Raw genomic sequence first — 24,567 nt, 5'->3', positions numbered from 1 at the left:
TTTATCTAAGCCATAGTGCTCTCAGAATCATGTATTAATGTATTATCATTTATTTATAAAAGACTAAACATATAGTAAAATCTGCTTTAAAAACATCGGTTAATAAAGATTTAAAAAAAAACCCTATTTTAAATATTATGTTCCACTGATTAGGTCACTCAACAGTGTTGATAAGATTTTCTATATCTAGAGAAGTTTTGGTCCTTAAGCTGGCCATAGATGGATAGAATTTAACAAAAATTCTCAGGAAAATTATGAGAACATTCAAATGTTATTCAAAAGATTTTGTTTGCTTTTAACATTTGATTTTGGAATGAATGGAGTTTATAAAAAAGAAAACCACATACGCTAATGATTAGAAAAATGAACAATGGTTGAGAAGTGGGAAGCAGACACTGGTAATCTGATGAGAAAATATTGGCACAGCCTGTAGGGCTGTCTTCCATTTTTCCTCTAACCATCCACAGAGACTTTCCCAACTGTACATCTTACCTAGTGCTCCATATATCCCAACAAAACTTTTTAAGATGGGTGTAATTCAGGAACCTATGTTTGGAAGATGCCGAAGGGAGCAAAGAGACCTCATACACCTGCTATGATGCTCTCCCAAATGCATCTCTATTGGACAGGAGTGGTGAACACCCCAAACAGGGTGTTCTCAACTAATATGCCAATTGACCCAAAACATTGTATTTTGGGTATACCTAACCCACTAGACTACAAGAGTCATATATAGTAGAGAGGCAATTTCAAGAGCTCTTTTTCAAGCCTGTAAACTTATAATGGTTCACTGAAAATCTGACATCCCACCCTCTCTGGCCGAGTGAATTAAACATGTTGGTGACACTCTGCAGCCTAAAGTTTTATCTAACATATAGGCTGTCCAGATAAATTTGAAAAAAAATTGGTCATATTGGCTGGATACACCAGGTTTGAGTACATTGGATTTGGTAACTGGCAGGCTGGGAAACCAGGGGTAATCTAGTGACACAGTGTAACTCTTGGTGCGGCGTCAGAGTTTGGTGCCTTTCTACTTGCTTGCCGTTGTATGCCATACTTACGTAAGTGGTCTACCTCTATTTTAATGATTATTGCATAGCTCCCAACTGTCCCTGATTTCGAGGGACTGTCCCAGATTTGGAACAAAGTCCCTCTGTCCCTCTTCCTTCTCATTTGTCCCACTTTTTGGTCTGATCTATATAGTTGGATGAACTAATTATCTTTCAAAAACTGTTTCACAGTGCTAAACCATTTATCTGTTTCTAAATTTCTGCACCGGTAAATTTCGAAAGCCTGTATAAAGTGGTTAAAAAAAAAAAACACTTGTGGGTTTAACTAATCACTTTTTGTAAAATTCTCCTTTAAAAAGGGGGCATGGCAGGGGGTGTGTCCTATGCCTACGAAGTTTTGCCAATAGGTGTCCCTTGTTCCTATCGCAAAAAGTTGGGGGGTATGTTATCGTGCATACTGGATCTGTTGCATATTCTATTTTCTTTAATAAAGGCAAAAGAAAATCACACGCTGCCAAATAATGAGAATAATAATAGATGAGCTGCTGCAAACAAGTGTTATGTGTGTAAACATAAAAAACAAACTATTTTAATTCTATTTTTTTTATGCTTTGTGGTATGTTGTCTTTGCCTTGAACTGGTATAATGTATGCTGTTCTTTAGAAAACATTCATCTGATTAAAAAAAATGAAAACAAACTTTCTTAGAATATTCTTTTCATAAGAATTTACTTAAAAATTCTACCCATCTATGACCAGATTTATGCTTGTGACATAATATATGTAGGTCTGTGGGTTTAAATGCAATCAATATTATTTAACTTTATTAGCTTATATAAAATATTATGAATCGCATTTTAAAGAAACTCTGTTGCTACAAAAAAAATTATGCCTAAAAAATAGCCTACAAAAGATTATTAATACACTCCTAACTTCTTTTTTCCGATTTGTTCTTATGGCATAGCCAGTAATAGTCACAGTCAACTAGACTTGTCCTCAATTTGAGTGTCAGAACCTACCCTAGTATTTGCAGTCACATTCAGAAACCCAGTCAATAACTCAAGGTGACCGAGTTACTGCTGTGGCTATAAATGATGGAGTATGTTCCCTACACTCAACTGAACTATGAAAGCCATTCGATTGGTAAAAACTAGAAAATAGAATAAGTCTAGCTGAATGTAACTACCTGCTACTAGCTGTGTTATAGTGAATATCCTGATGGCAGACAATGAGAGAAACTGAGCAAACAATGGCTTATCAGGTGCATGTCTGTCTGTGGAACCTATACATTCATCTCCATATTTTATTCATGAGCAGTGTTCTACCCAGTCACAGACTTGACAATTAGTACAGAGGAACCACATTACACTTCTAGTTTAAACTTTCAGCCTTCTTCATTATAGCATACTGTGCTTAATACCATCGACCTGAAGATGTTTACCATTTCTCATTGTTTTTAAATGAGCTGTTTCTCTGTAAATCTGGAAGCAGTGGGAAAGTATTTCATAATTCAAATCAGCCCTCCACACCACATCTTCTCTAAGTCATAGCAGAAGATGTTTATATTCCCTGATTAAGTCAAAGTGGGATATGGGACTCTCTGCAGGCTTCTATACTTTTCAAGACCACCATTTTGAGTCATTTGAAGTTGCCACTGGCAACATGTGACAGGTCGTCATGATGCACCTGGCTGCCCTGCTAACCAAAGCCATAAAAATGTCTGTATCCTTATCTGCTGAGTGATCTTTAAAGAGCGGAACGTCACCCTAAAAGGGAAGTTCCGCTTTGTATCCTCCTTCCCTCTTCCTCTACTTCATTTGGGGGGAGTGGGTACCAAGGTTTACTATGGGATCCAAGCAAAAGATAGCCACCCCCCCTTTGCCCGCAGCCTTGTGGGATACGTCACAGGTCCCAGAAGGCTACATGACCATTCACAAAGATCAGCACAGCTCGGCCATGCAAAGTAAGAAGCCGGTTGTGAAGCTGCAAGGAGTCACAGCATCTTCCCTCAGTAAACATTGCAAAGCTGGGGACCCAAAGACTGGAAAAGAACCAGCGAAGGTAAGGAGAACGATGGACCCCTGGACAAGTAAGTGTCCTTTTATTAAAAGTCAGCAGCTACAGTATTTGTAGCTGCTGGCTTTTAATATTTCCTTTTTAGGGTAAAGATTCTCTTGAATTTAAATCTGTGAAAATGCTGGTGTTAAGTGTGTGTCTCATTGTTCAAAAATTGCCCCCATCCCAAATTTACTGCAGTCTCAACCTGCACAAACTGGAGCAGAAGCAGTGCAAGAAACTCTAAATCTGCCTGCAAGGTACAGTTACAATGGCTCCAGGGTAGTGTTACCAGATTATTTTCTGAAGTTGTCTTGTAATTTGTGGAGTATAGTGTGCTGTCTGCAGCACATTAGCACTGTAAATTAAAGTATACATGAATGGTTTTGTTGCCTGTAATACACATTTAGTGGTGCACTGGGGGTTTTATATTATCAGACAGGTCACTTAATAGTCATCTTTATCCAGAATAATAAAATTGTACTCACATACTTCACAACCTGGAGTTGGCTTTGTATGCCATGGCCTTGAAGCGAGAAGTTGCTGCCAATAATACAAACGGGAGCCTACCTGTTTAATGCTAGCCATAAACAGTACAATTTTCCAGCCAACAAATTTTCTTAAGCTTCTCATATGAAAAACTTTACATTCATTGGTAAGTGACAACTAAAAGCTAGTATTTTTTAGGAAAAGGTTATATTGCTAAAATTTATCAGCCATTCAAGAGTCAAAGACCAACAATCTTTAAACAGAAGAAAAAAAGATTCAAAAATCTGCCAGGGAAGAGGTTTAACAAATATATTTACAGCATACCAAAATCAGAGCTGTGTTATGGTGCTCAGCCATCGTCACTAGCCTACAGTTCCACTTTAACGCTTTAGTTGTTATTGAAAAACAGTAATCCAAGCATGACCAGAATGAAGAGTGGAGGCTAAAATTAGGCACACAGCAATTCGTTTGAGGCTTTATACTGAAATATAAGTATATGCAATGTTAAAGTATAGGTATTCCCAATCACTAAAATCTCTTTAGCTTACTTTAGCAATACTTTGTAGAACCACCTTTCACTGCAATTAGAGCTGCAAGTCTTTTTGGGTATGTCTCTACCAGCTGTACACATCTAGAGAGTGAAATTTTTGCCCATTCTTCTTTGCAAAATAGCTCAAGCTCTGTCAGACTGGATGGAGAGCATCTTTGAACAGCAATTTTCAAGTCTTGCCACAGAGTCTCAATTGGATTTAGGTCTGAATGGGCCATTCTAGCACATGAATATGCTTTGATCTTAACCATTCTATTGTAGCTCTGGCTGTATGTTTAGGGTAGTTGTCCTGCTGGAAGGTGAACCTCCGCCCCAGTCTCAAGCCTTTTGCAGACTCTAACAGGTTTTCTTCTAAGATTGCCCTGTATTTGGTTTCTTCCATCTTCTCATCAACTCTGACCAGCTTCCCCGTCCCTGCTGAAGAAAAGCATCCCCACAACATGATGCTGCCACCACCATGTTTCAAGGTGGTGATGGTGTGTTCAGGGTGATGTGCAGGGTTAGTTTTCTGCCACACATAGCATTTTGTTTTTAGGCCAAAAAGTTCAATTTTGGTCTCATCTGACCAGAGCACCTTCTTCCACATGTTTGCTGTGTCCCTCACATGGATTCTCACAAACTGCAAATGGGACTTCTTATGGCTTTCTTTCAACAATGTCTTTCTTCTTGCCACTCTTCCATAAAGGCCAGATTTGTGGAGTGCACAACTAATAGTTGTCCTGTGGACAGATTCTTCCACCTGAGCTGTGGATCTCTGCAGCTCCTCCGGAGTTACCATGGGCCTCTTGGCTGCTTCTCTAATTAATGCTCTCTTTGTTTGGCCTGTCAGTTTAGGTGGATGACCATGTCTTGGTAGGTTTGCAGTTGTGCCATACTTTTTACATTTTCTGGTGATGAATTGAACAGTGCTCCGTGAGATGTTCAAAGCTTGGGATATTTTTTTTATAACCTAACCCTGCTTTAAACTTCTCCACAACTTCATCCCTGACCTGTCTGTTGTGATCCTTGGCCTTCATGATGCGGTTTGTTCACTGTTATCTAACAAACCTCTGAGGGCTTCACAGAACAGCTGTATTTATACTGAGATTAAAATACAAACATGTGGACTCCATTTACTAATTAGGTGACTTCTGAAGGCAATCAGAGTAAAGGGGGCTGAATACAAATGCACGCCACACTTTTCAGATAGATATTTATTTTTAAAAAATTTGAAAACCATTTATCATTCTCCTTCCACTTCACGATTATGTGCCACTTTGTGTTGATCTATCCCATTAAATCCCAATAAAATATATTTACGTTTTTGGTTGTATCATTACAAAATGTGGAAAATTTCAAGGGGTATGAATACTTTTTCAAGGCACTGTAATACCTGGTTATCCTGCCATGCAGGCCCTTGTTTCTGTTATAGGGTGACTCTCTGCCACAGTCTCCCATATGTGCTTGGGTGCTGTCATCCTTTCCGCACACATTACACAAGCATGGTCTACTTTTGTCAACTTGCTCTGAAAATGTCATGTAAGAAATTGCTGAAGAACATGCAGGTAGACAGGAAGTGACTGCAAATAGACTGCAAGAGATCAGCAGTGCCAGTACTCGGCCATGAGATTTAAATGTTAATGTGATCTGAATGATCTTCTCTGTTATTAGAGATCATGTGATCAAATGAATAGGGTCCACACATTTTCTACAGGAAACAAGCATTCCAGCTCTTCTAATTCCCTTTATCTATCCTATTCATCTTAGCAAGACTGGTAACATAGCTTTACAATACTATTTTGTATAGATCTACTTTAATGCATGTTTTGACAAAAGGCTGTAGCATCAGGCATCAAACTCATCCATGCTGATAATGTCACACAGTTATTGCTGTTAATCATTAACAGAAATGAGTAGCTTCTGAAGACCAAGGTGATAATTGGGTGTTCAAAGTCCGGCAAAAGCCTGTTTTGGTCCACTAGAAGCTTAAAACAAATATGATGAAATATTTCTACTCATCCCAGATCTTAACATAGCAGATTACCGTTAGGCAATACATCTTTATTTACAAGGAAATGGGTACAAATGGAGTCAATTCAAATAACAGTCAAGAGTGCTCAGATCTTTTGGAACCACTTTTTAAAGTAAATCAATTACAAACTTGGGTCTTTCATATTGAGCACATTCTGAAAATGCAGTAGTGGTTATTTATGAATAAAAATAATAAAATATACATTATTAAAACATTTACATCCTCATTTAAAAAATTAAAACAAAGGACAATGGGGGGGAAATGGGGGGGGGGGCGGTGGTCATTAACTAAAAAATTAAAGCAAAGGGGAATAGGGGGGAGAGAGGGCTCATTAACTAAATTCTGCACCAGGAAAGGTTATATTTAGTGCAAAATCAAAATTAGTGCAAAATTGCTGCTAAATCTGTACTGATAAAAGTGGAGTATGACTTGTTTCACCAACCATTGAGGCTGCCCTTTACTTTACAGGACCCAGTGGAAGGCTCACATGGAGAGAAGGGGTGGAGCGAAACTCCGCTTTTACAGAAAGTATGAATTTGCATATAAATCTAGCTGCCTATATCTCTAGATTGACCTATCATCTTTGGCACTATTTTCGCTGAAGGTAACTTCCGCTTATGTATTTTTTCATTATATCTATTTATTACAGGTTCTTATATAGTGCCATCAATTTAAGCAGATATATATATATATATATATATATATATATATATATATATAGATAGATAGTACATTCACATCAGTCCCTAACCCTCAAGGGGTGTACAATCTAAAGTCCCTAACTTACATTCATACATACTAGGGCCAATTTAAACAGGATCCAATTAAAACCTACCAGCATTTCTTTGGGGTGTGGGAGGAGTACACAGAGGAAACCCATGCAGTCACAGAGAGAACATGCAAACTCCAGGCAGGTGGTGCCATGGTTGGGATTGGAACCAACGACCCTAGTACTGCCAGGCGGAAGTGCTAACCATTTAGCCACTGTGCTGCCCCATTATGTTCAGTTTGGTTCCTGACAAGTTTGATTTACAGGCAAAGTTCACACAAAACTGTTAATTTTGTTTTAGTTGAATGCTAAATCAGCTGCTTAGATCTTTTAGGCATTCAAAAGGAAAAATCAATTTTCCAATTTTAGTTGTCCCAAATGCATATGAATCTCTAGGCAACAGAACTCTCAAGTTAAGTATTGCATTTTATCTCCAACGATGCATCAATCAATCTTCTGGTCTCATCCCATCTAATACATCTGTCTCCAGAAGAGAGAGGTACTCATAGTGTAAAACTATCAGATGATGGCCTGATGCTGAAACGCAAAAGTGGTGGTCAAGATTGTGACGTCACCCTGCACAGTCTGTGAACTCGCGGCTGGATTACACCACCGGAGTATGTAACATATTTTGGATCATATGTTTGTACCTTAGTGTCCGGTGGACACTCACATGTTGTAAGTGCAACTCTTTCATATTGCCAAATAAATGTCTTATGGTTTTACGCTATGAGTACCTCTCTCTTTTGGAGACATATGTATTAGATGGGATCGGACGGAAATATTGATTGATGTATGGTTGGAGATAAAGCGCAATCCTTAACTGGAGAGTGTTATTGCCTAGAAATTCATATGCATTTGGGACAACCAACGCCTCATATATATATATATATAATTGCTTTGGGCCATACGTATCGTAGTATATATAGAGGGTGAGTATGGTGTGTGCTCAGGTAAAGACACGTGGTGTTATATGTTTATGGATGGACACTAAGAAAGGAGTTTGGATGCTTGGCAGCTGGAGTACTTTTGCACTTTATTGGATTATTATTATTATTATACAGTATTTATACAGCGCCAACAGTTCTCTCAGCGCTGTACATTACAATGGGGGACAATACATGAGAGAGTACAATAACAATACAGTGTAATACACGAGGAGTTCGAGGGCTCTGCTCCTTAGAGCTTACAATCAAGGAGGTAGGGGATAGTGGTACGGGAGGAAAAGCTGTGGGGGAATCGAGTGGTAGGAAGAGTGGAGGAGATCGGCAGTTAGCAGAGGGTGGGGTAAGCTTCCCTGAAGAGGTAGGTTTTTAGGGTGCGCCTAAAGGAAAGGAGAGTGGGTGATAGTCTGATGGATTGGGGTAGGGAGTTCCAGAGGATGGGTGATGCCCTGGAGAAGTCCTGGAGGCGGGCATGGGAGGAGGAGATCAGGGAACTAGAGAGAAGGAGATCTTGTGAAGAGCGGAGAGTGCGTTTTGGGTGGTATTTGGATATTAGGTCGGTGATGTAGTTTGGGTCAGAATTATGGACAGCTTTGTACGTCAGTGTTAGCAGTATGAATTTGATCCTTTGTGCAATCGGAAGCCAGTGGAGGGATTGGCAGATGGGGGTGGCGGAAACGTAGCGGTTGGTAAGGTGGATGAGTCTGGCCGCCCTATTCAGGATCGACTGAAGTGGGGATAGCCTGTTGTGAGGCAGGCCAGTGAGGAGGGAGTTGCAGTAATCGAGTCGTAATATGATGAGGGAGTGGATAAGCTGCTTAGCAGTTTCTGGGGTTAGAAATGGGCATATTTTGGCGATGTTGCGGAGGTGGAGTCTGCATGAGTTTGTTAGCGATTGGACTTGGGGCTGGAAAGATAGATTGGAGTCTAGTATGACACCAAGTACTCTGGCTTGCGGGGTGGGCTTGATGGTGGCATGGTTGGACGAGATGAAGAAGTCAGTGGGGGGGGGGGGGTTTGTGGGCTGGGGGGAAGACTAGGAGCTCAGTTTTGGAGAGGTTCAGTTTAAGGAAGTGGAGCGACATCCAATCTGATATGTCGTTCAGGAGGCTGGTGATTCGGGCGGAGACTGAAGGGGTGAGGCGAGGGGTCGAGAGATAGATTTGCATGTCGGCATAGAGGTGGTAGTTGAAGCCGTGAAAGTGTATCAGTTGGCCAAGGGAGGAGGTGTAGATGGAGAAGAGAAGGGGCCCGAGGACAGAGCCTTGAGGGACCCCAACAGAGAGGGGGTGTGGGGGGGAAGTGGTAGTGTTATAGGTAACGCTGAAGGAGCGTTGTGATAGGTAGGATGAGAGCCAGGAGAGAGCGGAGTCTCTGAGGCCAAGGGAGTGTAGTTTCTTGAGGAGGAGGGGGTGGTCGACTGTGTCGAAGGCCGCGGAGAGGTCGAGGAGTAGGAGCACTGAGTAGTGGCCATTACCTTTGGCGGTCAGCAGGTCGTTTGTGAGTTTGAGTAAGGCAGTTTCGGTGGAGTGTAGGGGACAGAAGCCGGACTGTAGGGGGTCGAGGAGGTTGTTGTCGTTGAGGTGGGACCTTAGGCGAGTATAGACTAAGCGCTCAAGGAGTTTGGATGTAAATGGCAGCAGGGAGATGGGTCTAAGGTTGTTCGGGTCGGTGGGGTCCAGGGAGGGCTTTTTAAGTATGGGAGTGATGTGTGCGTGCTTCAGAGGGGAGGGGAATGCGCCAGATGAGAGGGAGAGATTAAAGATGTGGGTGAGGGAGCGTAGGATGGAGGAGGAGGGAGATCGTAGGAGTTGTGAGGGGACAGGGTCGAGGGCAAGGTGGTGAGGCGGGCTTCAGAGAAGACTTTGGTGACCTCCTCAGTGGTGGTGGGGTCGAAGGAGTGGAGTGTTGAGGGGGCTACTGTGTGAGGGATGTTCGATGAGGTTAGATGGATGTTAGATGGGGTGGAGGTCTGAACAGTGGTGAGGCCAAGGGGTGTTGAGGGGGTTGCTGTGTGAGAGGAGGTAGGTGGGGTGGAGGTCTGAGCAGCAGCGTTGTCCCTGCGAATAGTGTCAATCGTATTTTTGAAGTGATTGGCAATCTCGAGGGCGGTGAGTGAGGTACTGGGTGGAGGTGGGGGCGGACAGAGTAGAGTGTTGAAAATGGAGAAGAGCCAGCGAGGATTGGAGAAGAGGGTATTGATGAGGGTCAGAAAGAAGGCTTGTTTGGCAGCGTGGAGGGAGGAAGTGTAGGTGTGGAAGGCAGATTTGTAGTGGGTGATTGCTAGTTGGTACCTGGTTTTGTGCCATAGTCGCTCCAGCGCACGACTGCGTCATTTGAGAGTTTTGGTATGATCAGTCTGCCAGGGCTGGAGCGGGCGGGGTCTGATGCTTCGTGTGGTTAAAGGAGCTAGCGAGTCTAGGGCTGATGACAGCGAGTTGTTATAGGCAGTCGTGGCCAGGTCGGGGCAGGACAGGGGAAGGATGCTGTCGTAGAGTTGATCAGCTGCGGAGTGGAAGGGGGCAGGGTTCAGGTTGCGGAGGTTCCGGCTGGTAATAGTTTGACTCTATTGATTGACTCTAGTTGATTATTCACTCATGTTTCACACATTCAGACTTTCTACACTGGGGATTTTTTTTAATGAATACAAGATGCATATTGGATATTGTTTTTATGTGGAATTTTCTGTAATATTTTATACAAATTTTTTTGTCATTTATGTATTGACACTATATACTGTGTGGTTTTTTGCACTTAGGTGAATTCTATTTAGAGTTTGACATTTAACAAAAGGTCCAATAGCGTGCACGGTTGCATTATAATTATTTTATATTTAGATTCTTGTTTCAGAACAACTGCAGCTTGTATTTTAAGAAACAATAGCTCCAGTTGGTGCAGACATTTATAAATAACTAATACGCACCCCCACCACCTGCCAAAAGAAACACATTATACTAATAAGATCATAGAAGATGGTCTATTTGGACATGTGCTAGAACACACTATCCACACACATCCAGCTTGTTACATGAATATACATAGAGTTTCAGCATGAAAAATAATATGGAAACACCTTTTGCAAATGAGAAGAGAGAACTGTCGAGTTTTAGTCTACAGCGCCTACAAATATATAAAAGAGGCATGTTGTAAGCTGTTTAGAACCTTACAGAAAACGTAAGCATTAAGGACATAAAGATTCCTTCTCTGGAATGAAGTGAGAAAGTTCAGTCAAAGCTGATTCCAGATATTGTTTCTAGTGCTGGAAAGAGTAAAAAGTGGTTGGAGTCCCTGTTAGTTTTTTTGGTCTGGACTATCCTTTGAAACAGTAGTGGAATACTGGATAATAGTAAAGATTAGCATACCAAATAATCCATCCTGCCAGTAATAGGCTCATCAGTAGCTAAAGATTATTTAACAGAAGGAAATATCTTCTGTTTTTCTTTCTACTATTTAGGCAACGTTAATTTATCAAGCATTTTTATAGATATAGTTAGAAGCACTACACAGTCTAATACCATCTGCTAAATCTAAAAATTAATGAGGTGACTTGGGCATCACATTTCACATATTCTGTCAGTGCTCCAGAGAGCAGCCCTTCTGGCGCGAGGTTATAGAGGTTATTAAACAGCTCGTTTGATTGAGCTCAGTTGACTTGCGCAGCAATCCGGATACTGAAGAGACCTTCAGGTCCACATGGATGCCTTGGCAATACTTCATTTACATGGATATCTACCTGGACATGCTGTGCTTTAGAGTATGACAATCACTTTCCCATCATTAGTCTTCTTATTAGTAAGTCATCAGGATATTGATTCCTTAATATTGCACCGTTGGCTACATTAGAAAATTGCTTCACCCACACATGTAAAACTGACTGTTGCAACTTTTTTCTTTGTATTCTGTGACCTACCTTGATAAACAGAATTTTTAAAAAATCCAAAAATGTACTTACAATTAGCATAGTGATTAAGAGGTTCTTCTTGGTGACTTGAGCATGGGAGAAAATATAATTCAGCACCATTGTGAGCTCACTCTTATTCTCTTCCCGGAGAGTAAAGACACATTTGTCATAATGACCTAGAATGAAGAAATGTTACTCAAACAGGAGTCTATATTTTTATTGCTTATGCAAAAAAGAATTGTATCAACTGAATAGTTGTAATAGAAGTTTCTGTACATTGTATACATTGATTTCAACATACAAGGTTTAGCTTCCATATGCAAAAAAAAAATCACTTTCTAGATTATATTTTTTCTTTTTAATATGACACTAACTCTCTATGTAATTCTTCTAAAAAGTAAAAAAAAAAAATATAAAAAACCCTTAAAAACACTATAACAACGGCCAAGCATTCACCTAATGACTGATAATATGCAGGCATTCAATAATTCTGGCTATTATCAAATTTCACCACAAGATGGCAACAAACAACCATGGAGGTTGTCCACACTTATGTGAAAGTTAAAATAACAGATTTGATCCCCAGTGTTCCATTAATTTTTTTTTTTTTAGCTAAAAAAAAAAAAAAAAAAAAAAAAAAGACTTTCCTTGTTCTGCATCAATATACATACATATGAAGGTTTACAATTCAGAAAATAAAAACTGAGAGGAACTTATATTACATTTTTAAAGTGCATGTCTGGAAAAAATTCAAATGGTAATAAACCCAAAAGCACACATTACATTGCAGCTTACCAATTCTTACATGTGATGGCTGCATTATTTTTCTTTTTATTAGGCTTTCTTCTATTTTCAACTGGTTATCTTGGCCAGTAGGTCTGTTGTTTTTTAAAAGAGCAAGCTCTCTTGCAGATTGTACCAGTTACAGAGATGAGACAAATCATTCAACTCTGGCAGGGGTTCTTACAGTGATAATTTTTTTTTTTTTATTAATGTCAAACCTTTACCTCAAAAGGAAAAAAACTGTTTGGTGAAATGGATTATAAAGTGTTAGCTGGTGCTTGGTTTCAACTAGTTATATTATTTAAATCTGCTAGTCCATCTAACACTCCCCTCCTCGCAGACTAACTGTAAGGGAATTCCCGTGAGACGGCTGGCAAATAGACGCGCGCACATGCATGCGCACGGCGAAGACTGGCGCCAGACGGACTATTTAACCATTAGCCGCCCAGCCAATGGCCGTTTGGCAGCCGCAAAAGCTCTGTAGCTTTCCGGGTGCACGCCATTTGGCGTGCTCCCGCACATGCGCAGTTCATGCGGTTGCAGAGCCGCGCAGCGGAGCAATCTGTCACCGGTCGTGTACCTCGGACACGGCCGATGACAGATTTGAGTACCGGCCCCCGTTGTTGGTACCATGTGACCTGCTGTGACCAATCACAGCAGGTCACATGACAGTTGTATACAATGGATGGCTTCATTCATGCCATCCATTGTATACTAGTGCCTAGCTGTCAATGGTCACAGCTAATCACATGCACATGTCATGTGATTAGCTGTGACCAAATCACAGCTGAGCACAAAAAAAAAAAAAAAACCTGAATGAATCGATTTCATTCAGATAAATGCTTGCTTATAGCAAAGTAATTCTTTGCTATAAGCAAATTGTGTAAAAAAAAAAAGAAAAAAAAAATACTTATCACTTCCCCAAAGTAGTACAATGTTACTATGGTAACATTGTACCACTTTGGTCATAGTAAAATAAGAAAAAGAAATCTTAAAAAAAATTTTTAAAAATGTAATAAATTAAAAATAATAAAAAAAATATATAATTTTTTTTTCATACTGTCACCAGTCAGTGTCCCTGTTCACCGCTATGCCAGTTATATGGTAACACTGTACTGCACTTGTGACAGTATGTAAAAAAAAAAAAATAGTGAAAATAATTTGTTTAATTTTTTCATTTTCCGAAAAATGATGACAAAAAAAATACAACTTCAAAAAACTCGCCATTCCTCTTATGAAGTACGTCGGACTGTCTACTCTGCAAAAAGGGGTCATTTGGGGGATATCTGTACTGTTCTGACATTCTTGGACCTCAAGAAATCAGATTGGCTGTCAGTACTTCAGGATTGATCAATATTCAGATCTATAACTTTCCTACAAACTAAATAATACATCCTAATTTGGGTTATTTTCACCAAAGACATGTAGCAGAATACATCTTGGCCTAAATTTATGAAGAACAATTATTTATTTGTAAACTTTTATAACAGAAACAAAGAAAATGTTTTTTTTTAAAAAATTTTTGGTCTTGTTTTGTTAATTTAGCAAAAAATAAAAACCCCAGCGGTGATTAAATACCACCAAAAGAAAGCTCTAGTTGTGTGAAGAAAATGATAAAATTTTAGTTTGGGTACAATGTTGTATGACCGCACAGTTGTCATTCAAAGTGTGAGAGCGCTGAAACCTGAAAAATGGCCTGGGCAGGAGGTGTAAAATTGCCAGGTATTGAAATGGTTAAAAAGTGCCTCTGCCTGTGCTGACTGGTCTTCAGCTGGTCCCCGTTTCCTGCTCGTTCCTGTGTGATTTCCTTGTTGCTGACCCGGCTTGTTCCTGACCCGACTCTGATTACTCCCCTGCTTGATACTTGTTCCTGACCTCTGCTCTGCTCCTGACTTTGGCTTGCTTATGATTTGGTACCACGCTGTCCACCCGTTGATGACCCGGGCTATTCCTTTGACATTGCTCCTGTCTCCCTTCCCAGCTTCCTACCTTGCTCTGGTGCACACCTGGCAACCTACCATACCAGCTCTGCATATTACTACTGTGCCTGAATTGGAGGTTCATCAGTCTTCCAAGGTCACCAACCGCAAGAGCTGCAAACAACATCTGCTGGCGCTCTTGTTCCCCTGGTCCCTAGACACCCTCTGTTCCACTTCCAGTGGGGTCAGGGCTAGTGACAAGTGAGGCCGACCTCGTCATTTCAGTCTCCTATCACGTACGTGATACTAACAATGCTGCAATGCTGCTGTCCAAATGTGCCCCCTGTGCTCCTTCATCCATAGTAGGGACACTCTAGCACAGGAGATATGTTACTGGTCAGATCAACAAGTGAAAAAATCCTATGAAAAGAAAACAGATGCAGTCACCACATCTAATGATTGGTAAACTGCAATGTATTGCATTTTGGTTTTGGGTTTATTACAACTTTAAGAGAAAAAAATATGCAGTAGATCTCTGCAAAACATGCACTTTCCCACATGTTTTGATTCTTTAACTACCTGCCGACCGCAGATAGCCGAATGACGGCTTCACTGCGGCCGGCCAGTTCTGGGTGGACGTCATATGACGTCCTCCCAGAACGCGCTCTCCTGCGCGCCCCAGGGGGCGCGCACCCGGCGATCTCCGTGATCGCTGTGTCCTACGGACACAGCTGATCACGTGATGTGGTAAAAGGCCAATCACAGCGGCCTTTTACCACCTGATCAGCGGTGTCCAATGACACGCTGATCACAGGGAAATGCAAGTGCCGGTTCTCGGCTGCACTTTCCTTACGCTGTCAGATCGTGAGGAAAGTACTGCCGAGAACCGGAAGTTGTCAGAGCGGGGATCGGCACCGATCATCAGGGCACTGATGATCAGTGCCCTGATGATCGGTGCCCAGCAGTGCCACCCGCAAGTTCCGCCCACCTGTGCCTAGCAGTGTGCCAACTAGCGCCGCCCACCTGTGCCCAGCAGATCACCCACCTGTGCCCAGCAGTGCACCCACCTGTGCCACTCTGCAGTGCCAGCTACCTGTGCCCAGAAGTGCCACCTACATGTGCCCAGCAGTGCCACCTACATGTGCCCACCCACCTGTGCCCACCAGTGCCACCCACCTGTGCCACCCACCAGTGCTGCCCACCACTGCCACCTACCAGTGCCACCCAGCAGTGCTGCCAGTCAGTGCCAGTCAGTGCCCAGGGGTTGTGCCAGTCAGTGCCGCCAGTCAGTGCCCAGCAGTGATGCCAGTCAGTGCCGTCTATCAGTACCCATCATCAGTGTCACCTATCAGTGCCGCCTATCAGTGCTGCATATTAGTGCCGCCTATCCGTGACACCTCATTAGTGCTGTCTATCAGTGCCGCCTATCCGTGCCACCTCATTAGTACTGCCTATCAGTGCCCATCAGTGCTGCCTATCAGTGCCCATCAGTGCCGCCTATCAGTGCCCATCAGTGCCGCCTCATCAACGCACATCAGTGAAGGAGAAAAAATGCCTGTTTGAAAAATTTTATAATAGAAACAAAGAAACTTTTTTTTTTCAAATTTTTTGCACTTTTTTTATTTATAGCGCAAAAAGTAAAGCGCCCAGCGGGGAGGATACCACCAAAAGAAAGCTCTATTTGTGAGGAAAAAATGATCAAAATTTCATATGGGTACAATGTTGCATGACCGTGCAATTGTCAATCAAAGTGCGGCAGCGCTGAAAGCTGAAAATTGGCCTGGTAAGGAAGGGGGTATAACTGCCTGGTAGGCAAGTGGTTAAAAACACTGCAATTACAGGGGGGAAAAAAAGATTTTTGTACTTCTATTTCTAAATCTATTTCTTCAAAATTAAGGGACATGGGAATTCAGAAACAGTTGAGACCTTCAGGAGGACTGGTAACTGGCAAACAGAAAGGATTTAGGCCAGTTGTAGTATACACAGCATGCCTCAGATTGAGTGTGAGAAAGCAATGCACAGAGCCTATACACAGAGGGGTGGGACATGTGTCCCTCAATGGACTTAGACTTTGCAGTAAGTCCAAAAATCATACTTTTTTAATTATTATTATTATTATACAGTATTTATATAGCGCCAACGGTTTGCTCAGCGCAGTACATTATAATGGGAGACAGTACACGAGACAGTACAGTAACAATACGATTCAATACACGAGGGGTTCGAGGGCCCTGCTCCTTGGAGCTTACAATCTAGGAGGGAGGGGAGAGTGGTACAGGAGGAAATAGCTGTGGGGGATGGAGTGGTGGGAAGAGCGGAGGAGATCAGCAGTTAGGTGATCACCCTTCAAAGGACATTGAGGTTTCAGACACACACAGATGTGATGCCTAAAAGCAGTTCACCTGAGGGGCAACTAACAGTCTGACTGTTGGGACTCTGAATCTGAATCAGAAATAACAGGAACTGCAATTCACTGTAAATATTTATGGGGTCAGGGGAGTCAGAGGCAAACACTGCATGAGATGGGCAGGGTCAAGTTCAGTCCTATGTGCACAGGGACCTTCATGTCCACTGTGGACTTCTTAAATGTTCACAGTCACAAGAGCATTCTGCTAAGAGAGGCTCTGAGCCCACTCTGGTGCCAACAAAGCTGAAGTCAAGTCCACAGATGACGTCACTACAACAATAGGGATCCTAGGTTCCAGATTACAGGCACCGGCACCATCTGGGATATCAGTAAACTCACCTAGAACCAATAGGAGAGCAAGTACCGAGGTCACATGTGACAGTGGGACTGTCCTCTCTGTGTATCTGGGAAGAAACACTGAGCTGCGTGGTGGTAAGCAAATTAATTTAATGTTTGGCAAGGTCTCAATTATTCAGAAATCCAAGCACCTGGTACCGATGAGGGCTTCAAGCAGCCAAAGGTGACCAAATAACTGTTAGTAGCAGCAGAATCAAATCAGAGACTGGAAATCTATGTGGCGCGTCAAGAGCAGGAACAGCAATGGCATGGTGCTTCCTCCAGGCTGAATGTTGTGAAAAGGACCATGGAGCACTTGTACAGCACTCCACCTAGTAGGTAAAGTCAGCACCCAATCCCTCAACCTTAACCCGTATGGAGGTAAAACCAGCAGAGGCTGCAATCTGAAAAGGCATTTAGAGATGCAAACGGTAATACAGTGCCTGGTGTCTCAGCCGAACCAGCCTTACTCACCAAGTGAGTCTTTAGAGAGAGGGTAACAGCAGGAGGTCTACACACGGAGTAAGTCTTCAGAGACAGGGTCACATCTGAGGCTGTGCAATTGCTCTGGATTTGGAAAGTGCTCCACAGCCAACTTAACCTTTGCCCCAAGGCCTGGAAATGTAGATCCTAGTGTCTGAAGTTCACATTGAAGGCTATCCCCACAATTGTCCAGTCCAGTGGAGTCTGGATATAGCCTTCAAAGCAACTTCTGGAAAAGTTGCCGACTGCTGATCTGGATAGGTGCATACAGCAGGGGCGGACTGACCATTCGGGCGCTCGGGCACTCTCCGAGGGCCCGGGGTCAGTAGGGGGCCCCATGAGATGCCCCTGGTACCTTTCATAGGCTTTGTTGGGTGTGGTTTGTGTGTGGGTGAGGATACAGGGGCCCCATGATCCCCTATTGCTCGGGGGCCCCATGAGTTGTCAGTCCGGCCCTGGCATACAGAGACCAGCTTAAGCAGCTTACAGAAAAATATTTACTGAAGAAAAAGAGGTAATCTTGACTAAAGAAAAAAATTGCTAATAGAAAAGGCTAGACTTTTCTCAGCAGAACAGAGAAAAGAAGTCCATCGTCCTGAACACTAGAAAACAAGAATGAGTAGAGCAGGGTTTATATGGGGGATGGCTTGCAACTTTTCAGTTTGCCTATGCTCAATAATCCTGAAGGTGACAAGACCAGACTGTTTTCGAAATTCCCGTTTCCGTTAACCACTTGCCCTCCTGAGGATTTACCCACCTTCCTGACCAGGCTATTGTTTATGTTACGGCGCTGCGTTACTTTAACCGAAAATTATGCAGTCATGCAACGCTGCACCCAAATTACATTAACGGCCTTTTTTTCTCACAAATTGAGCTTCTTTCAGTGATATTTGATCACCTGTGAGTGCTTTATTTTTTGTGCTATAAAAAAAAAAAAAGGCCAAACAATTTTGAGAAAAAAAAACAATATTTTTGACTTTTTTCTATTAAACATGTCCAGTAAAAAAAAAATTTAAAAAATCAAATTTCGTCCTAAATTTACGCCAAAATGTATTTCTGCTACACGTCTTTGCTAAAAAAAAATCCCAATACGTGTATATTAATTAGTTTATGTGAAAGTTATAGCATTTACAAATGGCGGTATAGATACTGGGATTTTGTTCGTGATGTATGCAATTTCGCGCACCTGTACCGCCTTGAAACTGTATTTCTGCTATAGGGCGGTCGGGAAGCGATTAAAGGAGAAGTGTGGGGGAAAAAAAACCCAAATACACACATCTCCATGCTGCAGCTGTCCTAACACCAAGAACTGAGTGATCACTGGGCTGATTGCTTAATTCACGGTCTGCTCGGAGCAGAGCGGAGACTGTCAGTCAACGCTCTCTGCTCTTCTCCTCCAGCAATCACTAGAATGCTGGGCTGGGGAGGAGGCGGAAGCAGCTGGCTCCAGCTCTTAGCAGTATGCGGAGAGGCAGATCCAGCTGTTGACCAGGCATCTATGTGGATCCAAACAATATAGTGAGGATCCTTTGAGACCCTGGAGCAGCTCTGCCACATCAGCTGATAAAAGGCAATAGCCACTGGGTCACAGGAGAGATAAAGTAAGTGCACTCCTTTGACCCACGGGAGAAGTATGGCCGAAAAAAAAAGCCACTGGGTGATGGAGAAATCCTGCCAAAAATCCAGTAAGTTCCTCACCTGTAGTGAACTGACATCTGTTCTGTAATTGCAAGCAACATTTTCAGTCCTGACCAGTTTTCCCTTGCTGGACTACAATACACACCCCTTATGTTAAGGAGATTTGGAGGGGGAGGGTGTTCTGTAGTCCAGCAGGAGAGCAGGACTTACAACATTGCTTGGGAATTCAGGGCAGCAAAGGCAGTGTTGTCAGCACACTACAAGAAGTTTGTTAGTTCCTTTTTTTTTGTCCAGACATCCTTTATATTACAATCAAACGGTAAAGATTAGTGTGAATGTGTCAAGCCTCTAGCCATCTTTTTAACAATTGTGATTTGGAGACGCAGCATAGAAAAACAAACTGATAACACATCCTGACTAGACTTTGTGACCTGTCACTGCACAGTACTGACCATGATTAATTTAATTACCTATGCTCGAAATATAACTGGCATAAAAAGTATAGTGCTAAAAATAGGTACATAAAAAGTATCGAAATCACCAAAATTAAATAAATATGAGTAAGAATAGTTCATAGAGTGACTGTTAATGTGAACAGGAATCCTGTGTTCATCTAGAGTTCTTGAGTTCTAGATGAACACAGGATTCCTGTTCACATTAACAGTCACTCTATGAACTATTCTTACTCATATTTATTTCATTTTAGTGATTTCGATACTTTTATGTACCTATTTTTAGAGCTGCACTTTATTTTATTTTGTCTGTTTGAGGTTTATTGGTTACCTTTAGTGCTTAGCAGCTTTTAAGCGCACTCGCAACTATCCTTTGTTATTTGGCATAAAAAGTATATTTCATATGCAAACCATACCGTGCTGAAACTGTGTTTCCACCTTTAAATACTGACGAAGCAAATCCATAACTACAGCTTTCATGTGGCCTCGAATGCCGCTGCGGTATCTGACAGGAAGGAGAAAATGATTCTTTTATAGCAAAAAATGCAAAGGGTAGAAAGGTTTCTGAAATGCGTATAAAATTCAGGCAATAGCAAAACATAGATTTTATATCAATATTTAAAAGTCACCTATTTCACATAGTTGTGAATGCTAGACAAAAATATATTAATGGTCTGTATAGCAAACAACAAATGTTTTACCTTCCATTTATATTTTAAACTGAATGCCTTCTTTTACAAGATGAGGGTTTACATATACTTTAGGGCTGGTTCACACCAGATGCAGTCCAGCGCTTTTTTTTCTGCATCAAAAATGCATGCTCAGTTGTTCTCATGTATTCCAATGGTCCTAGTTCATACCAGTGCAGTCAGTTCCAGTGCTTTCCAGTGCAGAAAAAAAGTAGAACATACTGCAGTAGGGGGGTGTGGTGTAAACTGTAAGCAAAATCACATCCGGAGTGCTTTTTGTGATGTGACCGTGAAAATCCCAGTAGATCAGCAGTTTTTTAAATACTCAGCCCGTCTGGCACCAACAACTATGCCATGGTCAAAGTCACTTAAATCCCCTTTATTCCTCATTCTGATGCTCGGTTTGAACTTCAGCAAGTTGTCTTCACCACGTCTAGATGCCTAAATGCATTGAGTTGCTGCCATGTGATTGGCTGATTAGCAATTGTTAGGTGTACCTAATAAAGTGGCTGCTGAGTGTGTCTGTGTGAATATATATATATACTGTATATATATATATATATATATATATATATATATTACACACACAGTATATAGTATTTTCATGTATTTATATGAAAAATAAGGAGCATTACTTTGATTTAAAAAGGAGCTGGAGCATCCTGGGCCAACGTGTGAGTGTAGTTAAAATGAGGTTTTAAGGCAATGTTGGCTGTAACACTGAGTTATAGGATCTAGATTAACCGCTTAAGGACCGCCCTATAGCAGATATACTGCTACAGGGCAGCACCTGTGTGCAGGATCACGTATATATACACATCATTCTCCATTTCCGAGTAGGGGGCTTGCTGCACACGCACCCTACCCGCGCCGCAATTCGTGGCTGCGGATGTCAATCACCGGGTCCCGAACGGTGATTACCCGCTGGCGTCCGGTGATTACCAAGCAACCCTGACGGGGAGGAAGATTGTTTTGTTTACAATCTTCTTCCCTATCAGCTCGAGCACACTGCTCGGGATGGCTGTGCACAGTACAGCCATCCCAATCAGTGTGCTTACAGTGAAGAACACACCCCCGCCCCCTAGTAAAACACTCCCATCACACAGTTAACCCTTTGATTGCCCCCCTTCCTGCCAGTGCCATTAGTACAGCATCTGTGCTTTTTTTGTTTAGCACTGATCACTGTAATGGTGTCACTGGGGTGTCAGTGACACCAAGTTAGTTCCCCCACAGTGTCAAAATGTCCGCCGCAATCCTGCTAAAAGTCGCTGATCGCTGCCATTACTAGTAGAAAAAAAATCCCATTATCTATACCGCCATTTGTGCATGCTATAAATTTCATGTAAACCAATTAATTTACACGTATTGGGATTTTTTTTTTAGCAAAGACATGTCACAGAATACATTTGGTCTAAATTTATGACGAAATTTGATTTTTTAAATTTTTTTACTGGAAAGATTTAGGAAAAAAGTCCAAAATACTGTTTATTTCTCAAAATTGGCGGACCTTTTTTGCTTATAGCGCAAAAAATAAAAACCGCACAGGTGATCAAACACCACCAAAAGAATGCTCAACTCATGGGGAACAAAAGGCCATAAATTTAAGTTGGGTGCAGCATTGCATGACCACCCAATTGTCAGTTAAAATAACGCAGCGCTGTAACGCAAAAAATGGCCTGGTCAGGAAGGGGGGTAAATCCTCAGGATGGCAAGTGGTTAAAGAAATATATTATATATTATATATAATATATTAGTGTGTGTGTGTAAATTACAAACAGAGATTTCAGAAAAATTTACATTAACAAAGTAAAGGTGTCAAAAAAAACGCTAGTCTCTCAATAGATAACCTCATAGGACAAGCTATAACACATTGTTATTCAGGGGATGTGCCCTCTCCCATCCAATCAACAATGAGACCTCAGTGATTCTGGGAAATGAAAGCTGTCTGGAACAGTTGAGATAAAAATAAATTCCTTTTCATGTTTCCAGCAATCATACCAACAAATGATGTTGAAATCGGAAAAAAAGATGTGCTGGTAGAAAAACATCCAGCCATCCAAACTCCTTGAACCAAAACTCTGGTCATGCAAGAATGCTTGTACCCCTGGGTTGCTCAGTTAACATCTCACCTTTGCACTAGTTGCACAATGCTCTGTGTGTTCATGAAGAAAACCTCACGTTCAGATTTACGGTTCAATGTAGCTGCATGACTGTCCAGTATATTTGCTATCTAAACAAGAAACAAAACAATAAAAAGCATTTTAACCAGCATGCATTTTTACTTCCACTTACTAAAAGCTTGTGCTTCATTTCTGTCACATTTAGTAAAGGTTGTTATCCAGTTATAAGTTATCAAAATCATTTTTCAATGGAAGGATTAACAAATGCAACTTTTGCATAAAGACACTTCTAGTCAACAAATATAAAATTATTACTAAGGCAAAACTTTCAATGGTCTTCTTCCATAATTTAAAGCTGAACTCCAGGCTGCAGCTGGCAATACACAGATCCAATTTTGTCTGACTCCTGTTGAAAAGGCCAAAACGCGTTTCGTGGGTGGCCATGCAGGGGCGGACTGACAACTCATAGGGCCCCCGGGCAATAGGGGATCATGGGGCCCCTGTGTCCTTGCCCAAACTGAAAAAAAGCCTATGAAAAAGGTACCAGAGGCATCTCATGGGGCCCCCTACTGACCCCGGGCCCTTGGGCAGTGCCCGAGTTTCCAAATGGTCAGTCTGCCCCTGTGGCCATGTTAACACCACCTGCCTTGATTTTTTCAAAGGCTTTAGTTTTCTCGAAGGAGTTCGTCGGAAAATTCTCAGCTGAACAGAGTTCACATCCAATCAGGTGCAAGACTTTTTTGGGTATTTGGAAAGCAGCAGATGTTGGCTGTCAGAATACAGTAATTAATGCCGCAGATTCATGTATCCACACATTTTACCATGAATGGAGGCAAGTGATTTCTCTTGTTTAGCCCCATGTATGACCAGATCTACCTTCATTCTTACAAAGTTGTACAGGATCTTCTAAACTATTTACAAACGATGCAGCACATAAAAAAGATGACGCCACATTTGACGAAACACGTTGGAAGGAGCAAGAGCGTATGTCACCATGCACATGTGCCGGGTTGCAGCCATCTCTGATGTGGGCAATACTAGGAGTTTTTACATACAGACTGTTTTATGTGTGGATACCAAGTAAGTGCAATTTTGAAAAATAAAGCTTTTATCCGTTGGTTTTATACCATGGGGAGCTTGTTTATTCTTTATATGTCATGCCTGGATGCTTGAATTATTGACAGCCAGTTGCAGATATTGAGGATTGGGATAAGACTATCCGCGGTGCACCTGAATGTGGGGAGGAAGTACAAGCTGAAGGAATCCCTCGTTTTTTGAGCTGTTATTGACCACTCTTCTAATCATAGGGTCAAATTGATCTATTGAGCCTTCTTTCTGAGCACTGTGTGAGCTGACACATCTCCATGAAACCCTGTATCACCACAGTTAATGTAAAATTAAGATGATATGAGTTGATACTACTCACCTGAACGTGGGCCTTTCTTCTATCTGGACTATAATAGTCTGTTGGCTCATCATATATTGTTTTTGTATACAATATGGTTTGAAAAAGTAATATCTAGCATTATGGTCTGGAATATTTTATGCTTTAAACCTTTTTTACCAATACACATTGCTAGATATATATTAAGTATTAACTTTTAAAAGGCAATATCTGAATTGAGGTGGAGGTGATTTTTTTTTATACATGTGGGTTAGGAATGTTCTTTGTTTAAAACACATTTATATTTTTGATTATTGATCAAGATTTTGTGCTAGCCGTTATGCAATTTTGGAACTTTTGAACTAGTGCAGATTTTTTTGGCACTGTAGATTACACTATTGTAATGGCTAACTCTGATTTCACTGAACACTACACTTAACCCAGGTTGCATTGGAAGCTGTTAGAAAGAGCCATCCTTATTTTCAGGCTGGAAGACATGCAGCATCATCTAGCTCTTTCCTCCCCAGCTTTAATGTCCCTGTCTTACCCCTTTCATTAATTGGATTTTAATTATTTCAATCATGGAGGCTGAGCATCACATGTGGGCTTTACCTAGGGCAGTGTGCAT

The 24,567-nt window shown here is 41.6% G+C and overlaps 1 protein-coding gene across 1 annotated transcript in view; it reads right to left on the bottom strand.

Moving 5' to 3' along the window:
- The window catches only part of ACACA (acetyl-CoA carboxylase alpha), a 535,652-nt gene that overhangs the window by 394,076 nt on the left and 117,009 nt on the right, over positions 1-24,567 (bottom strand). Inside the window, exons 22-24 of the mRNA XM_089673600.1 lie at positions 22,565-22,665; positions 20,163-20,251; positions 11,780-11,904 (exon numbers count right to left, since the gene is read on the bottom strand). Coding sequence (XP_089529726.1) covers positions 11,780-11,904; positions 20,163-20,251; positions 22,565-22,665 — 315 coding nt within the window. The remainder of the gene's footprint in view (positions 1-11,779; positions 11,905-20,162; positions 20,252-22,564; positions 22,666-24,567) is intronic.

The sequence above is a fragment of the Staurois parvus genome, unplaced genomic scaffold (assembly GCF_062004578.1).
Source record: "Staurois parvus isolate SC_StPar_1 unplaced genomic scaffold, SC_StPar_1.0 ptg000142l, whole genome shotgun sequence".
NCBI lineage: Eukaryota > Metazoa > Chordata > Amphibia > Anura > Ranidae > Staurois > Staurois parvus.
Note: the sequence above shows the minus strand (reverse complement) of the source record. Positions and strands in the feature narration are given on the sequence as shown.